The 20,074-nt window shown below is 40.6% G+C and overlaps 1 protein-coding gene across 2 annotated transcripts in view; it reads right to left on the bottom strand.

The window, feature by feature from the left end:
• Positions 1 to 19,263, bottom strand: part of SPRED2 (sprouty related EVH1 domain containing 2) — a 185,730-nt gene extending 166,467 nt beyond the window's left edge. Inside the window, exons 1-2 of one of the 2 annotated variants that reach the window (XM_056813918.1) lie at positions 18,076 to 19,263; positions 3,334 to 3,424 (exon numbers count right to left, since the gene is read on the bottom strand). Coding sequence is in view for 1 of the 2 variants with exons in the window: in XM_007476735.3 (XP_007476797.1) it covers positions 18,076 to 18,101 (26 nt within the window). In the remaining variant the exon portion in view is untranslated. The remainder of the gene's footprint in view (positions 1 to 3,333; positions 3,425 to 18,075) is intronic. The other variant, XM_007476735.3, reaches the window with a different exon arrangement.
• Positions 19,264 to 20,074: the final 811 nt, after the last annotated feature.

Raw genomic sequence — 20,074 nt, 5'->3', positions numbered from 1 at the left:
GCTTAATACAGAGCCTGGCACATAGTTGTCATTTAATAAATGCCTGCTGCCTGAAATGGGCCAAATAGGAGAACATATTCACATTCCTTCTAGGTTTTAATGTGATTTAGAGCAACTGCTCATGCCAGTAGAAAAATGTAACTATTATACTGAAGGGGGAGGAGGGGGGTCCTTCAAAAATTGCTTTAAAGTAACTTCCTTAAGGAAAATAATAAACTTTAAGGCCACAATGAACGAAACTACAATCTATCCAGAGTAATTAAAGATTCTGCAGAGAAGCTACCAACCAGCTTGCCTTAGGTTTATCTAACTTGTTACCTTAAATATCATTTTTATCTTAAAATTTTTATTTCTTTTTTTAGGGCAAAAGTCATCTTGACTATTTTACCACTCAACATTCTTAGTTCATTGAGATGAAAAAGAAACCTACTTGGAACAGCCTGGTAGCTCAGTGGACAGGGAGCCAGGCCTAGAGATGAGAGGTTCTGAATTCAAATTTGACCTCACTTCCTAGATGTGTGGTCCTGGGCAAGTCACTTATCCCCAATTGCCTAGCCCTTAATGCTCTTCTGCCTAGCAACTGATATTTAATATTGATTCTAAAGGCAAAGGTAAGGGTTTAATGTACCTGTTCACATGTTGGTCTCTTTTTTATATATCAATAATAATTCTTCACACCTACAAATTTAAAATTAAATATACATATATATACTTTCCCTTTCTTGAGAATTATTCCTGTTAGTGGTAGGTATGGATATATAACACAGAAGGTTCATCTATTTATTATTCCATTTAAATTTGGGTATTTAAATTGTTTCATTCATATGCATGCTAATATTCCATCATTATTCCAATTTTTAAAATTTCATTATGTTAAATAAAGTGAGAGGCTGTGTTTACTGTTGGCCTAAAAGTCAGGAAAACCTAGATTGAAGTTTCTACCTTGGAAAGCATTCCAGTTTTGTGTCCTTAGGCAAGTCACTTCCAGTCCCCAGTCCCCACTCCCCTCCCTCCTTAGCAATTCTCTAAAACTAGAAGTTGTTAGGAATTTCCTCATCTGGGAATTTTCTACCCAAAGAAATTATAGCCCCAGTCCTCATCCAAGTACCTAAATCCTAATAGGTTAAATAGGCTAAATTATAGTAGATTAAGAAGTTTAATCAAAGGAGTAACAGAAAACTCCAGACACCTTAAAGGAACCTCAAAGATTTTTTAATTGACCTTCCACAAGTGTGATTTGCCAGAGTATAAGAAACTCTAGCTTGGGAGACTTGTGTTGGGCATGTGTGGGATTCCTGATAAGACCTAAAAGCAATTCATTTCCTAACTAGATTGATGTCCGAGAATATAAACTAAAAGGGCTGTAATTTAAATACAATCAAAGCCCAGAGGCAGCCACATTCCAAGAGACTTAAACATCACCATCCAGATCCCAAGTAACAACAATGCTATTTGCATCAGAAACACAACCACTTCCTCATTCTTTGACCTTTTCTGTTTAATTACTTCCTGTGATTTCTTCTAGAGTTGAGTATGCATGCTTCCCAGGACTGCAAGCTTTCCGTAGGAATAAACTTGTTAGGAAGGGCAGAAGGGTCTTTAACTGCAAGAAACATTTCATACTTAGTTTAAGTTTGGTGCTTTACTTATTCTGGGATATTTGAGATCTCTGAACACATATTCACTAGAACTTCCTCTACGGCTACCTATCCTTACAGACCAAATTTTTCTACCTATTCCCCATAGATTGGTACAGATTCTGAAACATGACACATGAGATATTACGGTTTTTTTTAAACTGGAAAAAGTAGAAGACAAGGAATAGGGAAGGAAGGAGAAAAATAAGTAATTGTGGTTTTCAATCTATAAGAATTATCTCAATCAAGGTTTCTTAACCTTTTTGTATATGGCTGGATCCCTTGGGCAATCTGGTGAACTCCTTTTCAGAATGTTTCAAAATACATAAAATAAAATAAATAACATAACAAAGCAAACCAATTTTATTGGAATTACAAGAATTTCTTTAAAATATTCAAGTTGACAGACTTCAAGCTAAGAAACTCTAAAATAGATGGTCTCAAATATCTTTCAGGTCTAAATTTTATGAAAACTTTTGTGTTAAGTATTCAGTCTTCTCTAGCAAATGAACTCAGAATGGCCAATGTTTCAAGTTGTCTGGTCTACAGAAACTACATAATCCCATCTCAACTTTTTTTGAATTCTTCAACTTTAAAAATCATAAACTTCAAACACAAACAACATTTACCTTCTGTCTTCATGTGGCAAGGGCTAAGCTAAATCAGGATTAAATAACTTGTCATGGTCATACAGCTAGGAAGTATATGAGGCCAGCCTTGAACCCAGGACTTTCCATTTCCAGGTCTGATTCTCTATTCACTATGCTACCTTGTTGCCCCTTAGGAATCATAAATTTAAACACGGACCCACCAAAAAGCAAATCACTCAAAACAAGAAATAAAATAAAATTAGAATCCTTTAACATTAAACTGCTGAACATGATAAAAGTTTCCCTAAGCAAATTAACAAGTATAAATTGGATCTATATTAACTATGGCTCTATGCATAACTGTGAGATCCATGAGAGCAGGGCTTGTCTTGGTATCCCACTTAACACAGTTCCTGGCATACAGCACACACTTCTTGCACTGTCCCCATTTCCTCCAATTTCCAAATAGAGAAAAACAGCAAATTATTGTCTTCTCTCTCTCTCTCTCTCTCTCTCTCTCTCTCTCTCTCTCTCTCTCTCTCTCTCTCTCATTCAGGGGAAATTTCAGCAATAAGAAGAACAAACATAATGTCACAGATACCTTCCTGTGGTCACCACCCACTATGGCACTTGTATCATTTATACAGGAAAATAAGCATAATCGACACGTCCAAAACAGACATTCACATAGAGATGGATGCATGGCTATTTGAGAGGCTTGGTAAGGAACATTCACAACTACAATGCTTTTTTGCAGACTTAGAACCGTTTTCACCAAGATGAAAATATATTAGAAAGAGTTCAAGGGTTCTTTTATGTTGTTCAAAATGTAGTTTGATATTAGCTTCTGAGAAAAACTGTGCACCAACCCCAAGAAGGATGGGGGCCTTTAAAGTGCTCAAGCAAGAATTAACTATGTCCATAATTTAAATGGAAAAGACCAAGATGAAATTCATCTTCAAAACTAAATATCCATTTAGGACCAGGAGTTCCAGGAAAACCGTTTCAACAGAAGGTTTGTGCTTCATTTGACATTAAGCCAACACAATCTTTCCCATCAACACTCTCCTCCTCCTCCACTAAACTTTCATAAGTTTTTAACATACCCTGAGGTGCTTCTTGGCCTCCATTCTATGGCTCATCTGAACAGGCACCAAAGTTCAAGCATTCCTACACAGGTTTTATGCTGGCTTCCACCTAAGAAAAAACTTAGTACCATGAATTCATTCAAGTGTTGCTGGTACAAAGAGAAATTAACACTAGAAGTCAAGTTTACCATCAGAATTAACCTAATTTTGCTTTATAAACTCATCCCTAATATTGTTGCCCCCTCACTCCAGTGGCTTCCTGTTGCCTCTGGGAACAAATATAAAATGCTTTGTCTGGCATTCAAAGCATTTCATAATCTTGTCCCTCCTTCCTCTCTAGTTTTCTTACACCACTCCCCACATATATTCTTCAATCCAATGACAATGGCTTACTAACTGTTCCACAAATAAAGACATTCCATCTCTTGGCACCGGGCATCTTCTCTGGCTGTTCCTCATGTCTGGAATGCTTTCTTTCCTCCACATTGGCTACTGACTGCCCTGGCATCCTTTTAGTCCCAATTAAAATCCCAACTTCTAACAGGAAGCCTCCTCCAAATCCCTACTAATTTCAGTCCTTCTGTAAATTTTTTGTTGTTCAGTGATTCAATTGTGTCTGTTACTCTTTGTGACCCCATGGATCATAGCATGCCAGGCCTTTCTGTCCTTTACTACTTCTAGAAGCATAACTAAATTCATGTGGATGGAAGGGAATCTGAGCAGAGGGAAAGGCACTAACATAACAGCTGGCCTAAGAGGCGGCTAAGGTCTTACACTGTGGGCTCGTATGGTAAGAAAAGTCATGTTCGTTGTTTCCATGACACTATCTATCTAATACTCTCCTGTTCTCTAACCTTTTTGATTTCAATCTTTCCCAGCTCCAGGATCTTTTCCAATGAGTCTCTTCCATCCACTCTATATAAAATATCTTGCTTATATGTGTTGCTTTTCCTTAGAATGTGAACTCCATGAAAATTTAAACCAACAGGACTCTGAATGGTTTAGGCTAATCTCTTTGGCACAATTTTAAATCTTGTCTTTATTATGTCTCCTTTAACTAACTCATTATAATAACACCTTACTCATCACATATCCAGGAAACCTCAACTATGAGAGCATAGCCAAGAAACGAAAATGCTAAAATGCCTCTGAGCAGCCAAAATTCTTATCACTCAAATCCATGTACTTAACCCAGAAAAAGCTTCCTGGACCCCTGCTCAGAGTCAATGACTAGCTCTTGTTTTAGATATAATTTCAATAAGCTTGGTTAGAATTTCTCAAACCACCATCAGATTAAAAACAATAGATTACAAGGGGGAAGTGTCTGCTAAAGACAGGTAAACAGATACCAGCAGACATGATAGAAAACCCTATAGGGAGAAAGGAAAAAACAAACACACACAATAATCTGAGATCACACAGTACAGGTGCAAAAAGCCACCTCAAGAGTTCCTATTCTTTTTCTGTATAACACAATAACTATAATTCATAATAACAATGACCCTGAATAACCATGTTATGTTTGGTCTTGTCCATTTGGAAAGGCAAACCCCTCTAGTGGATAGAGAGCTCGTCTGAGAACCAGAAAGAACTCCCGTCCCATCTCTGCCCTATCCTGCCTATGTGGTCCTGAGGAAGTCATAACCTGGCACCTATCTATCCTCTTAAAGTGTTCTTACTCATTACTCCCTCCCATATGACCTACAGTCTAACAACACTGGATTCCTTGAATAAATCCTTCCATCTCCCGAGTCTAGGCAATTTCACTGTTTCCTACCCTTCTCATCTTCATCTCCTGGATTCCCTGGCTTGCTTGCAGTCCCAGCTAAAATGTTACCTTCTGCAAGAAGCCTATTCTAGATCTTCTCAATGTGAGTGCTATCTATTCCTCTGGGTTATCTACGATTTCTCTTGTTTGTACATATATTTGTTTGATGCTATCTCCCCCATCAAGACTGGGAGCTCCTTGAAAGCAGGGACTATCTTATATTTTTTTGTAAACTCAATGCTTAGCATAATGCCTGACATGTCAGTAATACAGGCAACTTTTTTTCTTTTTAAAAATCCTTTCTTTCTGTCTCAGGAACAACTCTGAGGTAGAAGGGCAAGGTCTAGGCAATTGGGGTTAAGTGATTTGCTCAGGGCCACACAGCTAGGAAGTGTCTGAGGCCAAATTTGAACCCAGGTCCTACAGACTCCAGATTATCTATCCACAGAGCCACCTCACTACCCTTTCAGGGGAATGAATTGTTATAAACTCTGTTTCGGAATCCCAATGAATTTATATCACAGAATTCTTGAGGCATTTTGAGGGGTAAATGCCAGTTCAGTTAACTGGTAAAGTCCCCTCCCAGCACCCCCCCCACTATCTCTGTCACTACCTCTGCAAAATAAATGAGGTGTTACTACAAAATGCTCAAACAAACATTTGAATCTCCTTTCTATTAACCTTTAGTATTGTGAAGGGAGGAGACCAGGGGATGCTGCACCTCATTCAGGCTACTGATTTCTACCTCATTAGAGTTGAGTTTTCCTTCTGTTTGAAGTCCAATTGGCCAATGGTCAAGAAAAAGCCAGGGCCTGAATATTACAGGATAGTCACCTGCACAGCTTGGGGAGGATGTTTTATTTAAACCTGTAGCATCATCCCAGGGCCTAGGAGCTGGTGGCATCGTCTCTCTGACAGCAGGACAGTTCTTGACTCTTTCCATCTCACTAATAGGAACACACCTCTCTCCAGGCCCTTCCTTGGATGTGCTGGTGTACAATTTAATTCAAGTAAACTACCTGTGTGTTAGGTTTTGTGAAGAGTTTAAACAAAGGAAAAAATACATAATCTCTATTCTCAAAAGTGGGCTAGTTTTTTTGGAAGGCTGTTTCAAGCATTCAGATCTATTCACTAACAAAACAATGAAGAGTTATTTTACTGGCCAACTGTCTTAAGACTTCTGAGTATGGGGGCCACTAAGTGGCTCAAAGGATAGAAAGCTTGGCCTAGAGATGGGAGTCTTGGGTTCAAATTTTATCTCAAACACTTACTACCTGTGTGACTCTGGGCAAATCCAATTGCCTAGCCCTTATTGTTCATCTGCAGTGGAACTGATATTCAGTGTCTATTCTAAGACAGATGGCAAGGGATTTTTTTTAAGGTTTCTGAGAACAGAACAATGAGGATTGCAGAAATTACTTTCTTTGTGGAAGAAATGGCACAAGAGCTGACTCAAAGGCAACCTTTGGATAGGTGAAGAAGACTAGGGGAAAGATAAGGTCAAAGGTAGATAAGTCAAAGGAACTCTAGGTAAGGGGTAAGACAAAGAGTAGAAAAAGTGGTAGTGTGCAAAATTACAATTTCTAATTTGAAGAACTATGTTCAAATCCCAGTTCTGCTCCTTATCACCTATATGAATGGGACAAGCCATTTCAACTCTCCGAACTTCAAATACATCAGTTTATAAGACCATAAATTTAGAGCTAGAAAGAACCTCAGAAGTTTAGTTTAATTCCCTTACTGGACAGTTGAAGAAACTAAAGAAACTTGTTCATTGCAATAATTTTGTTTCCAGAAGATATTTGAACCCTGGTCTTCCTATCTCCAATCCCACAATGATACTCATCTGTAAATGAGATATTAAACCAAGAGATTTCTAGTCTCTCCCATATCTAAAATACTAAATGTGCTTTAGTAGTTTTAGAAAAAAATCCAACCCATAAGACATTCCTGAACTGCATGTAATTATTAACCAGTGTACATTAATTATGTAGATGGTTTAAAAAATGAGTCATGCTTTGCCAGATGAAGAAAAAAGTAGAAATATTTTACTCTGTGAAAGAAAATACGAGAATACTAAGATTCTATACTATATCCTTTAAGTGGTAGGGAGAATACTTCTAAGCATAAAATTATTCAGTTTAAAATATTTTTTTAAACGTTACAGTCAAATTGGATCTAAATTCTTAAAAACCGTACTCATGTTCATTGTTTATTCATTCACTAGTACTAAAAACTGAATTATGATATAGCTATTTTCTTTGTCACACTCAAAGAAAGCTATACTCTCTCTCTCTATATATATATATTGCATATATATATATATTCTACTATTCAATCTGAAATGGAAGAAAAAATAAGAGGAAACTGAGGCCTATAAAGGTAAATAAATTGTCCAGTCAAATAGGCAGTGGGTGGAAAAAAGTCAGAATCCTTTAAAAAAAAATAAATCATTAAGCGTTTTGTACACTTGGTACTAAATCATATCTCTTAGGAACATGCTTTTTTTTCTGATTGTTCCGATAGTCAAAAAAGGAAGTGAACAGCCATAAAACAGTTCATCCAAAAAGGAAACTATTCTATCTCTTTGAGAAGAGTTGCTGCTGAAGTTGCTGAATCTTCCACATAAGGCTATTCTGTCAACAGTCTCTAAGATAGGAATGTTCAGACTAATTAATATTATTAACAAGGTTCCAATAGAATTATTTATTTCCTTCTCTTCCTAACATATCTTTATTTTTTTGGCATTGGTCAGTAGAAAATATCCTTCCAAAATTAACAATAGTTTTCTTGTTAATGTCACTTTCTTAAATACTGATTCCATCTGTTTTATAATTTAGGGGATAATCCTTTTAGAATAATCTAGTAAGTTAGGATAGGATTTACCCACCAAAAGAAACAAGGCACTGGCAATTTTAAAAAAACTCAAAACTTTTGCACTATTCATTCCAGAGATACAGAACTCTCACAGTATTGTCCAGTAATGTTCCAGTGCCCAGAACACTCAACCAAAACCCCCAACTGGCCTCTTCAATCCTAGAATATCATCCATTCTCTGTTAGACAGGGCAGACTGCTATGCAATCATTTCCTCATATATTGGTGGGGCCTTGTGGAAAGGATTTTGGATTTGGGCCTTTTGTGTTACTACAGTAAGTCATCAAAATTCTCTGGGTCCCAGTTTCCCCCATCCATTAAACTGAGGCAGATTGGAATAGATGATCCAGTGCCTTCCAGCTCAGGAATCTATGGCTCATAATTACCAGAGCAGGTAATTTATGATAAAAGACTTCTATGATCCTTTATTACTTACAGAAAAGTTCCAGAAAGTAACCAAGGTCAACTAAGGTATTAGCTACCCTGGTCCAAGGTAGCTAAAAAGAATTAAAGAAAGAAGTTTTAGTTCAAGTATTAAAGTTGTTTATCACCTTAGATGGGATAGGCTATTACCAATAAAGAATTTCACAGGAGAAGGAGAATAAAGAAAAAACCATGTAGGGGGTCAGCTGGGTGGCTAAGTGGATTGAGAGCCAGGCCTAAAGATGGGAGGTCCTGGGTTCAAATTTAAACTCAGACACTTCCTAGCCATGTGACCTTGGGCAATTCACTTAACCCACTACTTAGCCCTTACACTCTTCTCTACTGGAACCAATACACAAGATTGATTCGAAGATGGAAGGTAAAGGCTTAAAAAAACATCACCACCACCATGTAGGCCAGTCAGCTGGTGAAAGAAATAAAAAACCCACATGCTCCATTCTGGAGTCCATACATTGTCAAGGCCTCTAGAGTATGAATATGAGTTTTTAACCTTTTTATAGGCATCATGGACCTCTTTGGCAAGCTGTTGAAGCCTATGGACCTCTTCTCAGAATGTTTTTAAATGTAGAAAGCAAAATACATTAAATGAACAAAGGAAACCAATTATATTAAAATATAGTTTTTTATACATATACCAGATGAGAAGGAATAGATGAGATGTGTATCCTCTGAAATAGGACCCAAGTAAGACTTTCACTTGTTTTGTTTTACTTTGATATTTCATTTGCCTCTTTAGAGGCAGTTGGTCTAGGATTAGGAAGCCTTAAATTCTAATCCAGTCTCAGACAGAAACTTGCTAGCTATGTGACACTGTTCAAGTTATTTCACCTGTTTGCTTCAGTTTCCTCAAATGTTAAATGGGAAAAATAATAGCACCCAACTCCCAAGATTTTTGTTAGAATCAAATGAGAGAATACTTCTAAAAGCTTTTGACCACTGTAGATCACCTTCTCCTTGATGCTCTCTTCTCTCTAGTTTTTTGAGAGCCCACTCTCCTGGTTCTTTTCCTACTTATCAGAACTCTCCTCAGCCTCCTTTTCTGGATTCTAGTCTAATCTAATCTAATGACCTCTAATCAGAGGTATCCCATTCTACTTGGTTGGGGGGTTGGGGGTGGGGGGCGCTCTTCTTATATACTCCTTCACTGGGTGATCTTATCAGCTCCCATGAATTGTTATCTCCATGCTGATTCTCGAATCTATCCATCCTGCCCTAATCCCTCTGTTGACCTCTAGTCTCACAACTCAAACTATCTTTCAGATAACTTAAATTGGATGTCCAATAAACATCTTAAACTCAATACATCCTCCTAAACCCTCCCCCTCCCCCAAAATCCACATTACTATCAGGGGCACCATTTTCCTCCCAGTTCCTGAGGCTTACAACCTAAGTGTATGCTGGGCTCCTCATTTCCCAAATCCAATCAGTTCCCAATCCCAAAGATTTCACCTTTGCAGCTTCTCTTTAATGCATTCCCTTCTCTTCTCTGATACTGCAGTCACCCTGGTATAGGACAATAATGCCTCAAATTCAGACTACTGCAATAGCCTGTTGGTCTTTGCTCTAGCTGCTATAAGTCTTCTCTCACTTGAGTTCCTCCTCCATTCAACTGCCCAAATGATTTTCCCATAGTGCAGGCACAACTGCTATCACTGCCCTCCCACCCTACCTACTCAATAATTTGCAGCTGCTCCCGATCACCTCCATGATCAAATATAAAATCCTTTATTGGCATTTAAAGTCCTTCATAACTCAGTCTCCCTCTATCTTTCCAGTCTTCACATACCTTACTCCTGACTCTGATTCAGTGACACTGGCCTTTTACTGTTCCTTGAACAAAACATCTTATCTCAACTCTGAAATTTTTCTCGCGGTTGCCCTCCATGCCTTGAATGCTCTCCCTCCTCATCTACACCTCCTGGTTTTCCTGGCTTCCTTCCAGTCCCAAATAAAACACCATCTTCTAAAGGGAGTCTTTTCAAACCTCCCTTAATTCTAATGCCTTTCTTCTGTTCATTACTTCCTATTTATCTTGTATGTAGTTTGTACATATTTGTTTGCTTGTTGTCCCATATTCCCTTTAGATTGTGAGCTCCTTGAGGGCTTGGCTTTTGCCTCTTTTTATAGTCCCAGTACAGAACAGTAAATTGTTGTCATTTGGCCGTGTGGACTCTTTGTGACCCCATGGACTGCACTTTAAGACTTTCTGTCCTCTATCTCCTGAAATCTCTCCAAGCTCACTACTTGTTTCAATGACACTATCTATCCATCTTGTGCTCTGCAGTGCTCTTCTCCTTTTGCCTTCAATCTTTCCCAATAAATTCTATCTATTCATTTTTGTGGCCAATGTATTTAAGCTTCAGTTTCATCTTTCAATGAAACTTGGCATATAGTAGGTACTAAATAAATGTTATCATTGTTTTTTCTTCTTGTCTCTAAAAAAAGGAGTCCCATCAATTTTCCATGCTAGACCCTTAGGAAAAAAAAAAAGGAAGCATGTTATAAAAGCACTGTGGTCAGGAGAATTGAGTATTATACCTTGTCCTCTCTCCCTTGCTCCCAAAAACAGCTTTAGGACTTCAGGCAAGTTATTCACTCTTCATGCCTCAGTTTTCCCATTGGATAAATGAAGACTGGTCATTGTTCAAGGTCTCTTTGTTTTATCTCTAAAAATCCATCATTCTATGGTTAACAGAATAAGCATTTCAATTCTGAACAGTCAGCCTTATTGTTAACAATAGCTATGCACTCAGTCTATGGAGGACATAGTGGGGAGAGCTACCAACCCTACCCACAGTGAACTCCAAATAGGATATTCCCCTGGATTTTGGAGATAAGTCAGCAAACTCTATCCTGTGGCACCAACGCTAAGAATATAACTGAATGACCTACCAAAAGTAACCCACTAGAAGAGATGACTTAAGATCTCCTAAATGGTTTCTGAGAAGCTCCACTGAGAGATATACCAAAACCTACGCCTCCTCACCCAGGAGGAAAAAAAAAATTAGCTGAGGGAAAATAAATTTCAACTTCAACAATCATTTACTAAGCATCCACATGTCACTATACAAGGCACTGTGAGACATAAAGATGGTCCTTGCCAAACACCTATAATTGTATTTCAAAATTATCTAACTGTAAATTGGAGGGAATAAGGATCATTACATTTTTCAATCGAATGCAAAATATGTAATAGACCAGTGATGGTGAACCTTTTAGAGTCTGAATGACTAAACTGCAACCCTCATGCTGCATGTGAGCCCCTATCTTATCCCAGAATAGGAAGGAAGTGCTCCCTTGTGCTGCTGGGCAGAGGAGTGGGGAGTAGTGAAAAGGAGAGGAGCAACCCCCTCTGGCACACATGCCACAGGTTTGCCAACAGGGAAATAGACCATAACATAAGAGTAGTTTTTTTATATTTTTTAAAAAACAAACACCAAAAGATAAGAATCTTTCAGGGTCTAAGGCAAAGCAGATGATCTGACAGATAACAGTATATATCTTTATGGTCTCAGGTATCCATAAGGGAAAAGGCCTAATTCTCCAAGCTCCATTACAGTCTGGATAAAACATCCCTCAAGAATATACAATTCTCTTGGACCTGATTTCCTATTCACCAACTAATCTTCTGACTTTTAAATTCAGTTTCTCATCAACACTAGCTGAAAGCATATCAACTTGTTATAAATCAATAAATGGGTAGTCTAGATTGCAGGCTGTACTATCTTTCCAGTTTTACTGTATACTGCTTTCTATACTTCTCTCTTACACCCTGTAATCCTGCTTTCTGGTCCTCACACTCCATCCATCTGCCATGCTTCAGTCCTGGAAAGGTCTTCCTCCTCACCAATGCTTAATTTTCTTCTTTAAAATGAAGTTTTAGTCACTTTCCATATGAATGAAGCCTTTCCTGTTTCCCCAAACTGATAAGTATTTTCAAACTACTTTGTATTGTTTGTTATCTACTACTAGGTATATCCTTGTAGTCTTCCCTGATTGGATCTAAGCTCACTGAATATAGAGTATTTGTATTCCAAGTGTGGAGCACATAGTAGGCACTTTAAAATGCTTGTTGATTTGTAGGTTCATTGGCTGAAATGACCACATGGAGTTTATTCCTACATCAAGGAGGCCGGAGGTCCAGATTGTACCCAAGTGTCACTTAGGAATAATGGCCCAGTCTGAGCTCATTAACTTCAACATACTTTACAATGAAATAGACTCCTTTATAAATCCAGTATAAGCCAATAGGACTAACTGCCTTACTGACTAACCAAACTATATCAGAATTTTACATCATATAGAAGTTTCAAGATTCTGGTTTTAAACCATACTACATATCCAATAATAACTAATTCTGTTTTTTTTTCCCTAAGCCTCCAGGATTCAAATTCTTTAAAAGTTTATTAAGTACTTAATCTGTGGGGGTGTGGGAGTGGGTATAGAGCAATGGTATCAAATTCAAATATAAACAGATCCCTAAAGGTTGCACACTAACAGAAAACCATAAATGACTATTACCTGTATTACAGTACTATTTTAAAATTTTTGTTAAATATTTCCCAATTTACATTTTAATCTGATTTTGCCCACTGAGAGGTTTCCTGCATCCAGTTTCACACCTCTGGTGTAGAACAGTTCTAGTCCTGCAAAAGATACAAAATTTTGACAAAACACAATCCATACCCTCAAAAAACTTCCAGATGGGATGTGCCTAAATTATCAGTCTTGTCAAAAAATTCTCATAAACAAAATTAAATTGATAAAATTGGTACTCTGAGGGCTCCCTCTTCTCCATTCTTGTATTCATCCCTTTATCAGATAAAGAGGTGGCCCTTTTCCTTGCCAAAGCAAACCTTCAAAGTGCACTCTTCTCAACCCAATCCTGTTTTCTCCAACAGACTGTCCTCACCATCACCCTTATTCTCTTGATAATCTCCCATTTCTTTCTATCTATTGGCTGATTTCTTATTGCCAGAACCTCCTGATGCTTAAAAAAAAAAGATTAACTTGATCTTTAGATTTCCATTAGCTATCATCCTATATTTCCTCTTATGTAAATTTCTTCAGAAAACTTTTTGCAATGGCTTCAGTTACTACCTCTCCTCTCACTCTTCAAAAAATCATCACTTACTATTTAGCTGAAACTACTCTCTTGTTACCAAAGATCTCATAATTGCCAAACTTGACCTTTTCACAATTCTTATCCTTGGCCTATCTGCCTTTGATACCCTCTTCCCTGGAACACTCTCTCCCCTCTATTGTTTAAGACATTGTGCTCTCTGTCTCTCTCTTATCCTTTCTGCCTGAACATTTTCTCAGCCTCTTTTGCTGAATCTTTAGACAGGTCATGCCCATTATCGGGTCTCCCCCAAGGTTCTGTTCTGGGTTCTCTTCTCCTTGGTTATCTCATCAGCTCCCATGTGCAGAATTATTATCACTATGTACATTATTCTGAAATTTACATAGCCAACCCATATCTCTTTCTTGAGCTAAAGTCTCAGAACAACAACTGTCTTCTAGATATTTCTAATTGGATGTCCTGTTGTCATCACAACTTAATATGCCCAATAAGAACTCATTTACAAATTCTCAAATCCTTTAGTCTTCTGAACTTTATAATTATTGAAAGCCCCAGTCTCTTGATACTCAAGTGTCCTAGTCACTCAGACTCAAAATCTTTTTTGGAGTCATCCTTGATATCTCAATGCCCCCTCAACATATCCAATCTGTTGCCAAGTCTTGTCACTTCTATCTTTTAAATATCTATCATATACATCCCATTCTCTCTATTCACACAACCACCAGCCTCATTCTGGCCCTCATCTCATGCCTAGACTATTACAATAGTCTTTTGATTGGTCTTCCCATGTCTTTCTCTACTCCAATCCAACTCACAAGTTTGCCAAAGTGATTTTCCTAAAGGGCAGGTCTGATCATGATACTACTCACCCCCAGGCAATATACTTCAGATTACCTCCAGGTTCAAATATAAAGTCCCTTGTTTGGCATTTAAAGTCACTTACAGTCTGTGTCTGCAATCTTCCTTACACTGTATTTCTCTCCTTAGACTATAATCTAGGGATACTAGCGAATCTTCAGTCCATTCCTTTTTATAGCTTTCTTTCATGCCTAGAATGCTCTCCCTCATTACCACCTCTTAGCTTCCCCTAAGACCCTTAGGAGTCCTTTCCTGGTCTTTCAATTTTCCCCCCCATTTCTGTACACACCCAATAGAATATATATAGATCCCTTGAGAGAAGGGATTGTACTATTGCCTTTCTTTATATGCAGCACTTAGCACAGTGCCTGGCACATAAAAGCTTCATAATAGAATGTGACTGTATTCCACAGAGCATTTTTAGGAGTGGGTGCTTACAGGAAATCACCTCAGTTCTATTTTTCTACCTTTGATAATTTAGCACTAGACATTCATTATTGATACTGTGGATTGAGAGATTTTTAAAAAGACACTTGCTCTTACCAAGAGAAGTCCTTTGGATCCTCACTTATCTTCTCTTCCTCCAAGGAAGATCCTGACTAGTAAGGGTAAACTTGTGAAACCATCTCCAGGGAAAAAGTAGGTTGCAGATAAGAGTTCAGAAGAGGGAAAGATGGGAAACCAGATATTTCCTTATTCTCCTGAGTCAGTTTGCTTTTCCAGGAGGGCATCATTTTTGTTATTGTCTGAAGCAAACCATCAGTTTGTCACATTATTATCAAATAAATTTTCAGATAAAAATTCTCATTATGCAGCTGAACAACTTTCTTCACTTAATGAAAATAACTGAGATGCCAATAGTGTTTCTTGAAGCTAGATAACAAAGTAATTTTATCTTTACAATTTCTTTACAAATAAATTTGGGCCCAATTCTAGTAGTATTAGTAATTTACATGAATTATTAGAGATTTACATATATAGATTCATGATAGGGAATGTGTTCTCTTAAGATTATAAGATCTTGATTTTATAATACACTTTAAGAGATTCTTAATTATATTGGACTTCTAAGAAGCAACATAAATCCAAAATGTGTACTTTCTAAATCTGATCTCAAACTGTATGGCAATTTGGTACGTCAAAGAAATTTGAATTTTAAAATTATCTATTAGGTTGGGAAAATATCCTCGAATTTATAGTTGTTTAGAATACTTTTAGGACAGTCTGTTTTATAACATGTCATTTTGTTAGTAAGGTTTAAAATGAAGAAAACCGGTTCAGGGGCAAGATTCATAGACATTGCCTCCTTTGCCCCTACTGTATTTCAACCATAAAAATTGCTTCCTTTTTATTAACATTTCAAAGTGTCATCTGAAAGTAAAACAAAAACTAAAATAGAAACTACCAGCTGATAAGGCCAGACAACCAAAGAAACCAATACCAGCTGGGGCATATTCCAAGTAAAGGATGTCACCAGATGAACAGGTCAAAATTGTAGTGATGTATAAATAGGAAAATCCCCATATTCCAAACTAAAATAAGCCTCCCCTCCCTACATTAGACCCGCATTGTCTAAACAAAATAACATAAGGAGAAAAAGGAATGAGCAGGCTTCTTTGGGTGGAGCAACATTCATTCATTCATTCACCATATTAAGAACTCAGTTCTAGTTCTTAACCTTCCTTCCCAATATCTGTTGTGGTTTTTGCAAAAACCCCAAAGCAAGTCCTGGTTCTGGGGAAAGCCAGATTAACATTCTTTCACCTGCCGCAAGATGAGATCTCCCTCCCCCTTCAAACCATCCTGTCGCACAAAACTGAGTCACTTCCCTCGGCTTGGCTCTTCAGTCAGTTCTAGAGGATTGAGCCTCCCCACCCACCCCCCAAAAGAAACTGAGCCCAGAGCAATATTCATCACCTTAGTTTCCCTGTACCCTAGCCTCCCAAGTCCTTTAGTTCGGTTCCGAATGGCTGCGGCTCTAAAATAAGGAGGAAAGAACACTGGAGAGAGAGGAGGTACCTAGGTTAATGGCAGCTCTGAATGAAAGATGCTGAAGGTTTGCACTGGATTTATGAATGTGTGGGGAGTGGGGGAGGAATCATGTGACAAAGGGATCGTCTAATTCACAAAAAAAGGTGAGGTGGGAGGTGGGAGGGAGAGTTACTAAATACATAACAGCTACAGCCAGGCAACTGGCTCAAGCCAGAGACCTAGAGACTGAGCAGTCCAGCCCCCGCATAGAGACCAGGAGCCCCGGCCCCACCCCAGCCACACCGGCGCTGGCAAATGCCTTGGGGGTGGCAGAGGGGAGGGGGGGACGGGGAAGCCAAAAAGCAGTCACCTTAACAGCGAGACTGATTGTCTGGAAATTGCACACTCCCACAGGACTTGGAATAATAATAGTAGTAATGATAATAAAGTGTCAGGGGAGGGGGAGGGGGAACGTGTAACAAATGATCTAAGCCTTCCCCCAGACTGCAGGCACCCAGACAGTGCAACAGTATCGTTCCCACCAAAGAACTCCGTCTGCGCCCCTACGGGTATGTATCATTCCTCACATTCTCCGTTCTACTAGTGTGAGTGTTCGTGTCCCGCAGCGCCAACCCCCGCCCCCCCCCAACTAGGCTCCGCTTGCATGTGTATGTGAACACACAACCAGGATAGACATAGGAGGCTCTCCCTCCATCCTCGGCACAATTCCTTCTAACCCTCTCCTCAAATCCCCTCGAACCTCTCCCTCCATTTCTCTGGAATTGCTTGGGGGCGGGAGGGGGGCGCGTGGAGCAGAGAGGAAGAGACAAGCCCTGACCCACTGATAGACACCCAGATACACACACGTCCCCTTGGGGTTGCAATAAAATGCCGGCTGGCCTGGGCAGGGAGACCGTGTGTACAACAAATGCCACCCGCTGCTACCGCGATGGAGCCCTCTTCCTCCCCTCTCTCTAGTGTGTTTTTTATGAATGAAAATGTGGTATGCAAATGAGAGCGATTCAAGAAAAAGAAATGGCGGATATTGGGCATCACCGGACTCCCGAAGAGTCACCAGAGGGGAGCTATGAAGGCTTAAAAATAACGAAGGAACAACAACAAACGAGGGCCGGAGGGAAGCGGTTAGAGAAAGAGGGTGTGTGGGGGGTGGGGTGGGGAAGGGGAGGTAAAGGTGGTGAAAAGGCTTCCGTTTCTTCAAGGAAAGGTATAAGGACCTTTGTAAGTCAGTTATTAAGGAGAAGAAAAAAAGGGGAGACATCCCCCATTACCCCGACCTTAGGGTCAAGAACAGAAAACGCTCGACCCTCCTCTGCAAATTCTCCAGCTACTAACCCCTCCTCTTCTCTTCACTCTCCCTCTCTATTTCCCTCCCTCCTTTCCTCCCTTTCCACTTTGGTATTAGGCGGACAGTCTCTCACCTCCTGCCCCCCCCCCTTTTCTCCGTACTGGGGCCGAGTGGTGGGAGGGGGCTCCTTCGTTTCCCCCACTTTGCTCCAAGCTCTTGAGATAAAACCCCCACTTAGACCTTATCTGCGCTATCACGACCCCCCTTCCATCAAAAGAGAAAAAAAAATCTCACATCAGAAATTCTCCAAGCTGGAGTCAATTCATCAACCTCACAAACTTAACCCCATGAAGTTCCCCCCCATTGGTATTTGTCCCCCTCCATCCCCCCACATTTGTTTCTCATGAAACCCCCTCTTTTACCCTTTTCTGCCCCCCGAAAAGCAAAAACTTACTCGTCTGGGTGTGTTTCTTCGGTCATTTTCTTGTTCACCTAGATGAATGCCCCGCAGCGGGTAGCTCTGTTCCCTTCATCTTCCCATCCACCCACCCCCCCTTCCTCACATTTCGAGAGATCGCCTGATTTGGGAGGGGGGAGAGGAGGGGGAGGAGGAGACAGGAGAAGAGGGGCTGGGGATTACGGGGGCACAGTTGGGAGGGTGTGAATTAAAGTAGCCAGCAGCAAAGTGCTGAGGTTTTAGGGGGGCAGGGAAAGAGTAGGGAGGAAAAGCAGAAAGGGGAGGCACGGAGAGAAGAGGAGCTGAAACGGGGGGTTAGTGTGGGAGATTCTGACGTCTGGTGGCAGAATAGGGGAGAATGAAGCAAGAGGCTAGGAGGTTTCGAAGGGAGCACGAAAGGTGCAGTTTTCAAGAGTGAGGGAACTGAGAAGAGATTTGGGTTGGGGGGAAGAGGACGAGAAGAGGGGGAGGGGACGAAGACAAGAAAAACAAGCAGCCAAGCAAGGGGAGTGGACGAGAACTGTCGTGGGGAGGAGAGAAGGGGAGGTGAAGGGGTCTGCCCGGAGTGAGGAAGGGGCTCGAGGTCTGGGGCGGGGGATCGCCCCCGAGGTGCGTGAAGCTGGACCAATCACTGTCCCGGGGAGCGGTCCGCCGCGAGGGGAGGCGCGCCTAGGAGGCGGTGCTGGGCGCCCCGTCCGAGCCCCATCTCCCTACTCCTCCTCCGTTTTACTCCATATTGGATTCTCACCACCGCCAACAGGAGGAGGAAGTAGGGCGGAAGCGATGACGTCTTCCCAGCGGCCAGAGGTGGTGGAGTGCAAAAAGCTTCCTACTTGCGACCAAATAAAAAAAGAGAGCGAGAGGGAGAGCGAGAGAGAAGAGAAAAGGGAAAAAAAAACTTTGCCGAACCCCACTGGGCATGTCCGGCTTACTTTCCCAGTCCCTACCTCTCCCTACTGGAGGAGCTGCGGAGTGGAGTTGTTTCCACTGGGGCTCTCTTAGTCTAGCCCCAATTCTCCCATGCTCCGGGTTTTAGCTGCCCCAGGGGCTGGGGAGGAGGAGGAGGCGGGAGCAGAGGCACTGGGATTCGTACACATCTGGCTCCCGTTCCAGGAGCCTGCTCCCCCAGTTAGCCTCTCCTCCCAAACCCAGGGATTAAACCTGAGGCTACGGGGGAGGGGAAGCGGAATTGCTTCTAGGGAAGCGCTGAGGTAGGGGAGGGGCGAAAAAGAATTAGGCGGGAGAAGCGAGGGGGTACGGGGAACAGCTAAAGTAGAGCCAACTTTACCTCGCCCCTCCTGCATAGCATGCGGGCTCTCAGGATGTCCTAGCATTGCGCCCTCTAGGATTAAGGGGGAGGGGAGAAGAGGCACTAGTTTTGGAGGGCTCGGCAAGCCGCATAGCACCAACAGGTTTTTTGTTGTTTCAAATTCGCCTCCACTTGGATCTAAATTATACTTCTCTTTGGTGGGAGGGGCACACGTTTGGTCATAAAGTTCTCTTAGTCCGACAAGGTGATCAGAAAATGTTTGCATTTCTGCAGAAATAATAGAGTTTGTTTTAAAGGAAGTTCCAAATAATACATTATTGTCGTTTTCTCATGGAAGAACAGAAGAGGACTTGTCGCCAGCCTGGGAGAGGGGCATTTGGGAGAGGGAGCCAGGAAAGAGGAGTGGTGGTCTCAGACCTCTCTCCTTCCATTCTCCATCACTAGCTGGCTGCTTTTAAGATGTAGAATGTCATGCAGCCTTGGTATCAGTGGAATAAAGGAATCGTTATTGGTCAAGGAGTTCCAAGACCTAGATTCTAGCCCAGTTCTTCCATTAGCCATACCATTGGACAAATCATACTGCTACTTTTTCTGCCTCTGGAAAATGAGTCTGAAATAGATAACCTCTAAGGAAGTGAGTATGGGGGATAAAGTCCTGGGTTTAGAGTCAGTGAGGTGTGGTACAGTGAAAAGGCAGAGGCCCCGGATTCAAATGCTGTTTCCATC

The sequence above is a fragment of the Monodelphis domestica genome, chromosome 1 (genome assembly GCF_027887165.1).
Source record: "Monodelphis domestica isolate mMonDom1 chromosome 1, mMonDom1.pri, whole genome shotgun sequence".
Lineage (NCBI taxonomy): Eukaryota > Metazoa > Chordata > Mammalia > Didelphimorphia > Didelphidae > Monodelphis > Monodelphis domestica.
Note: the sequence above shows the minus strand (reverse complement) of the source record. Positions and strands in the feature narration are given on the sequence as shown.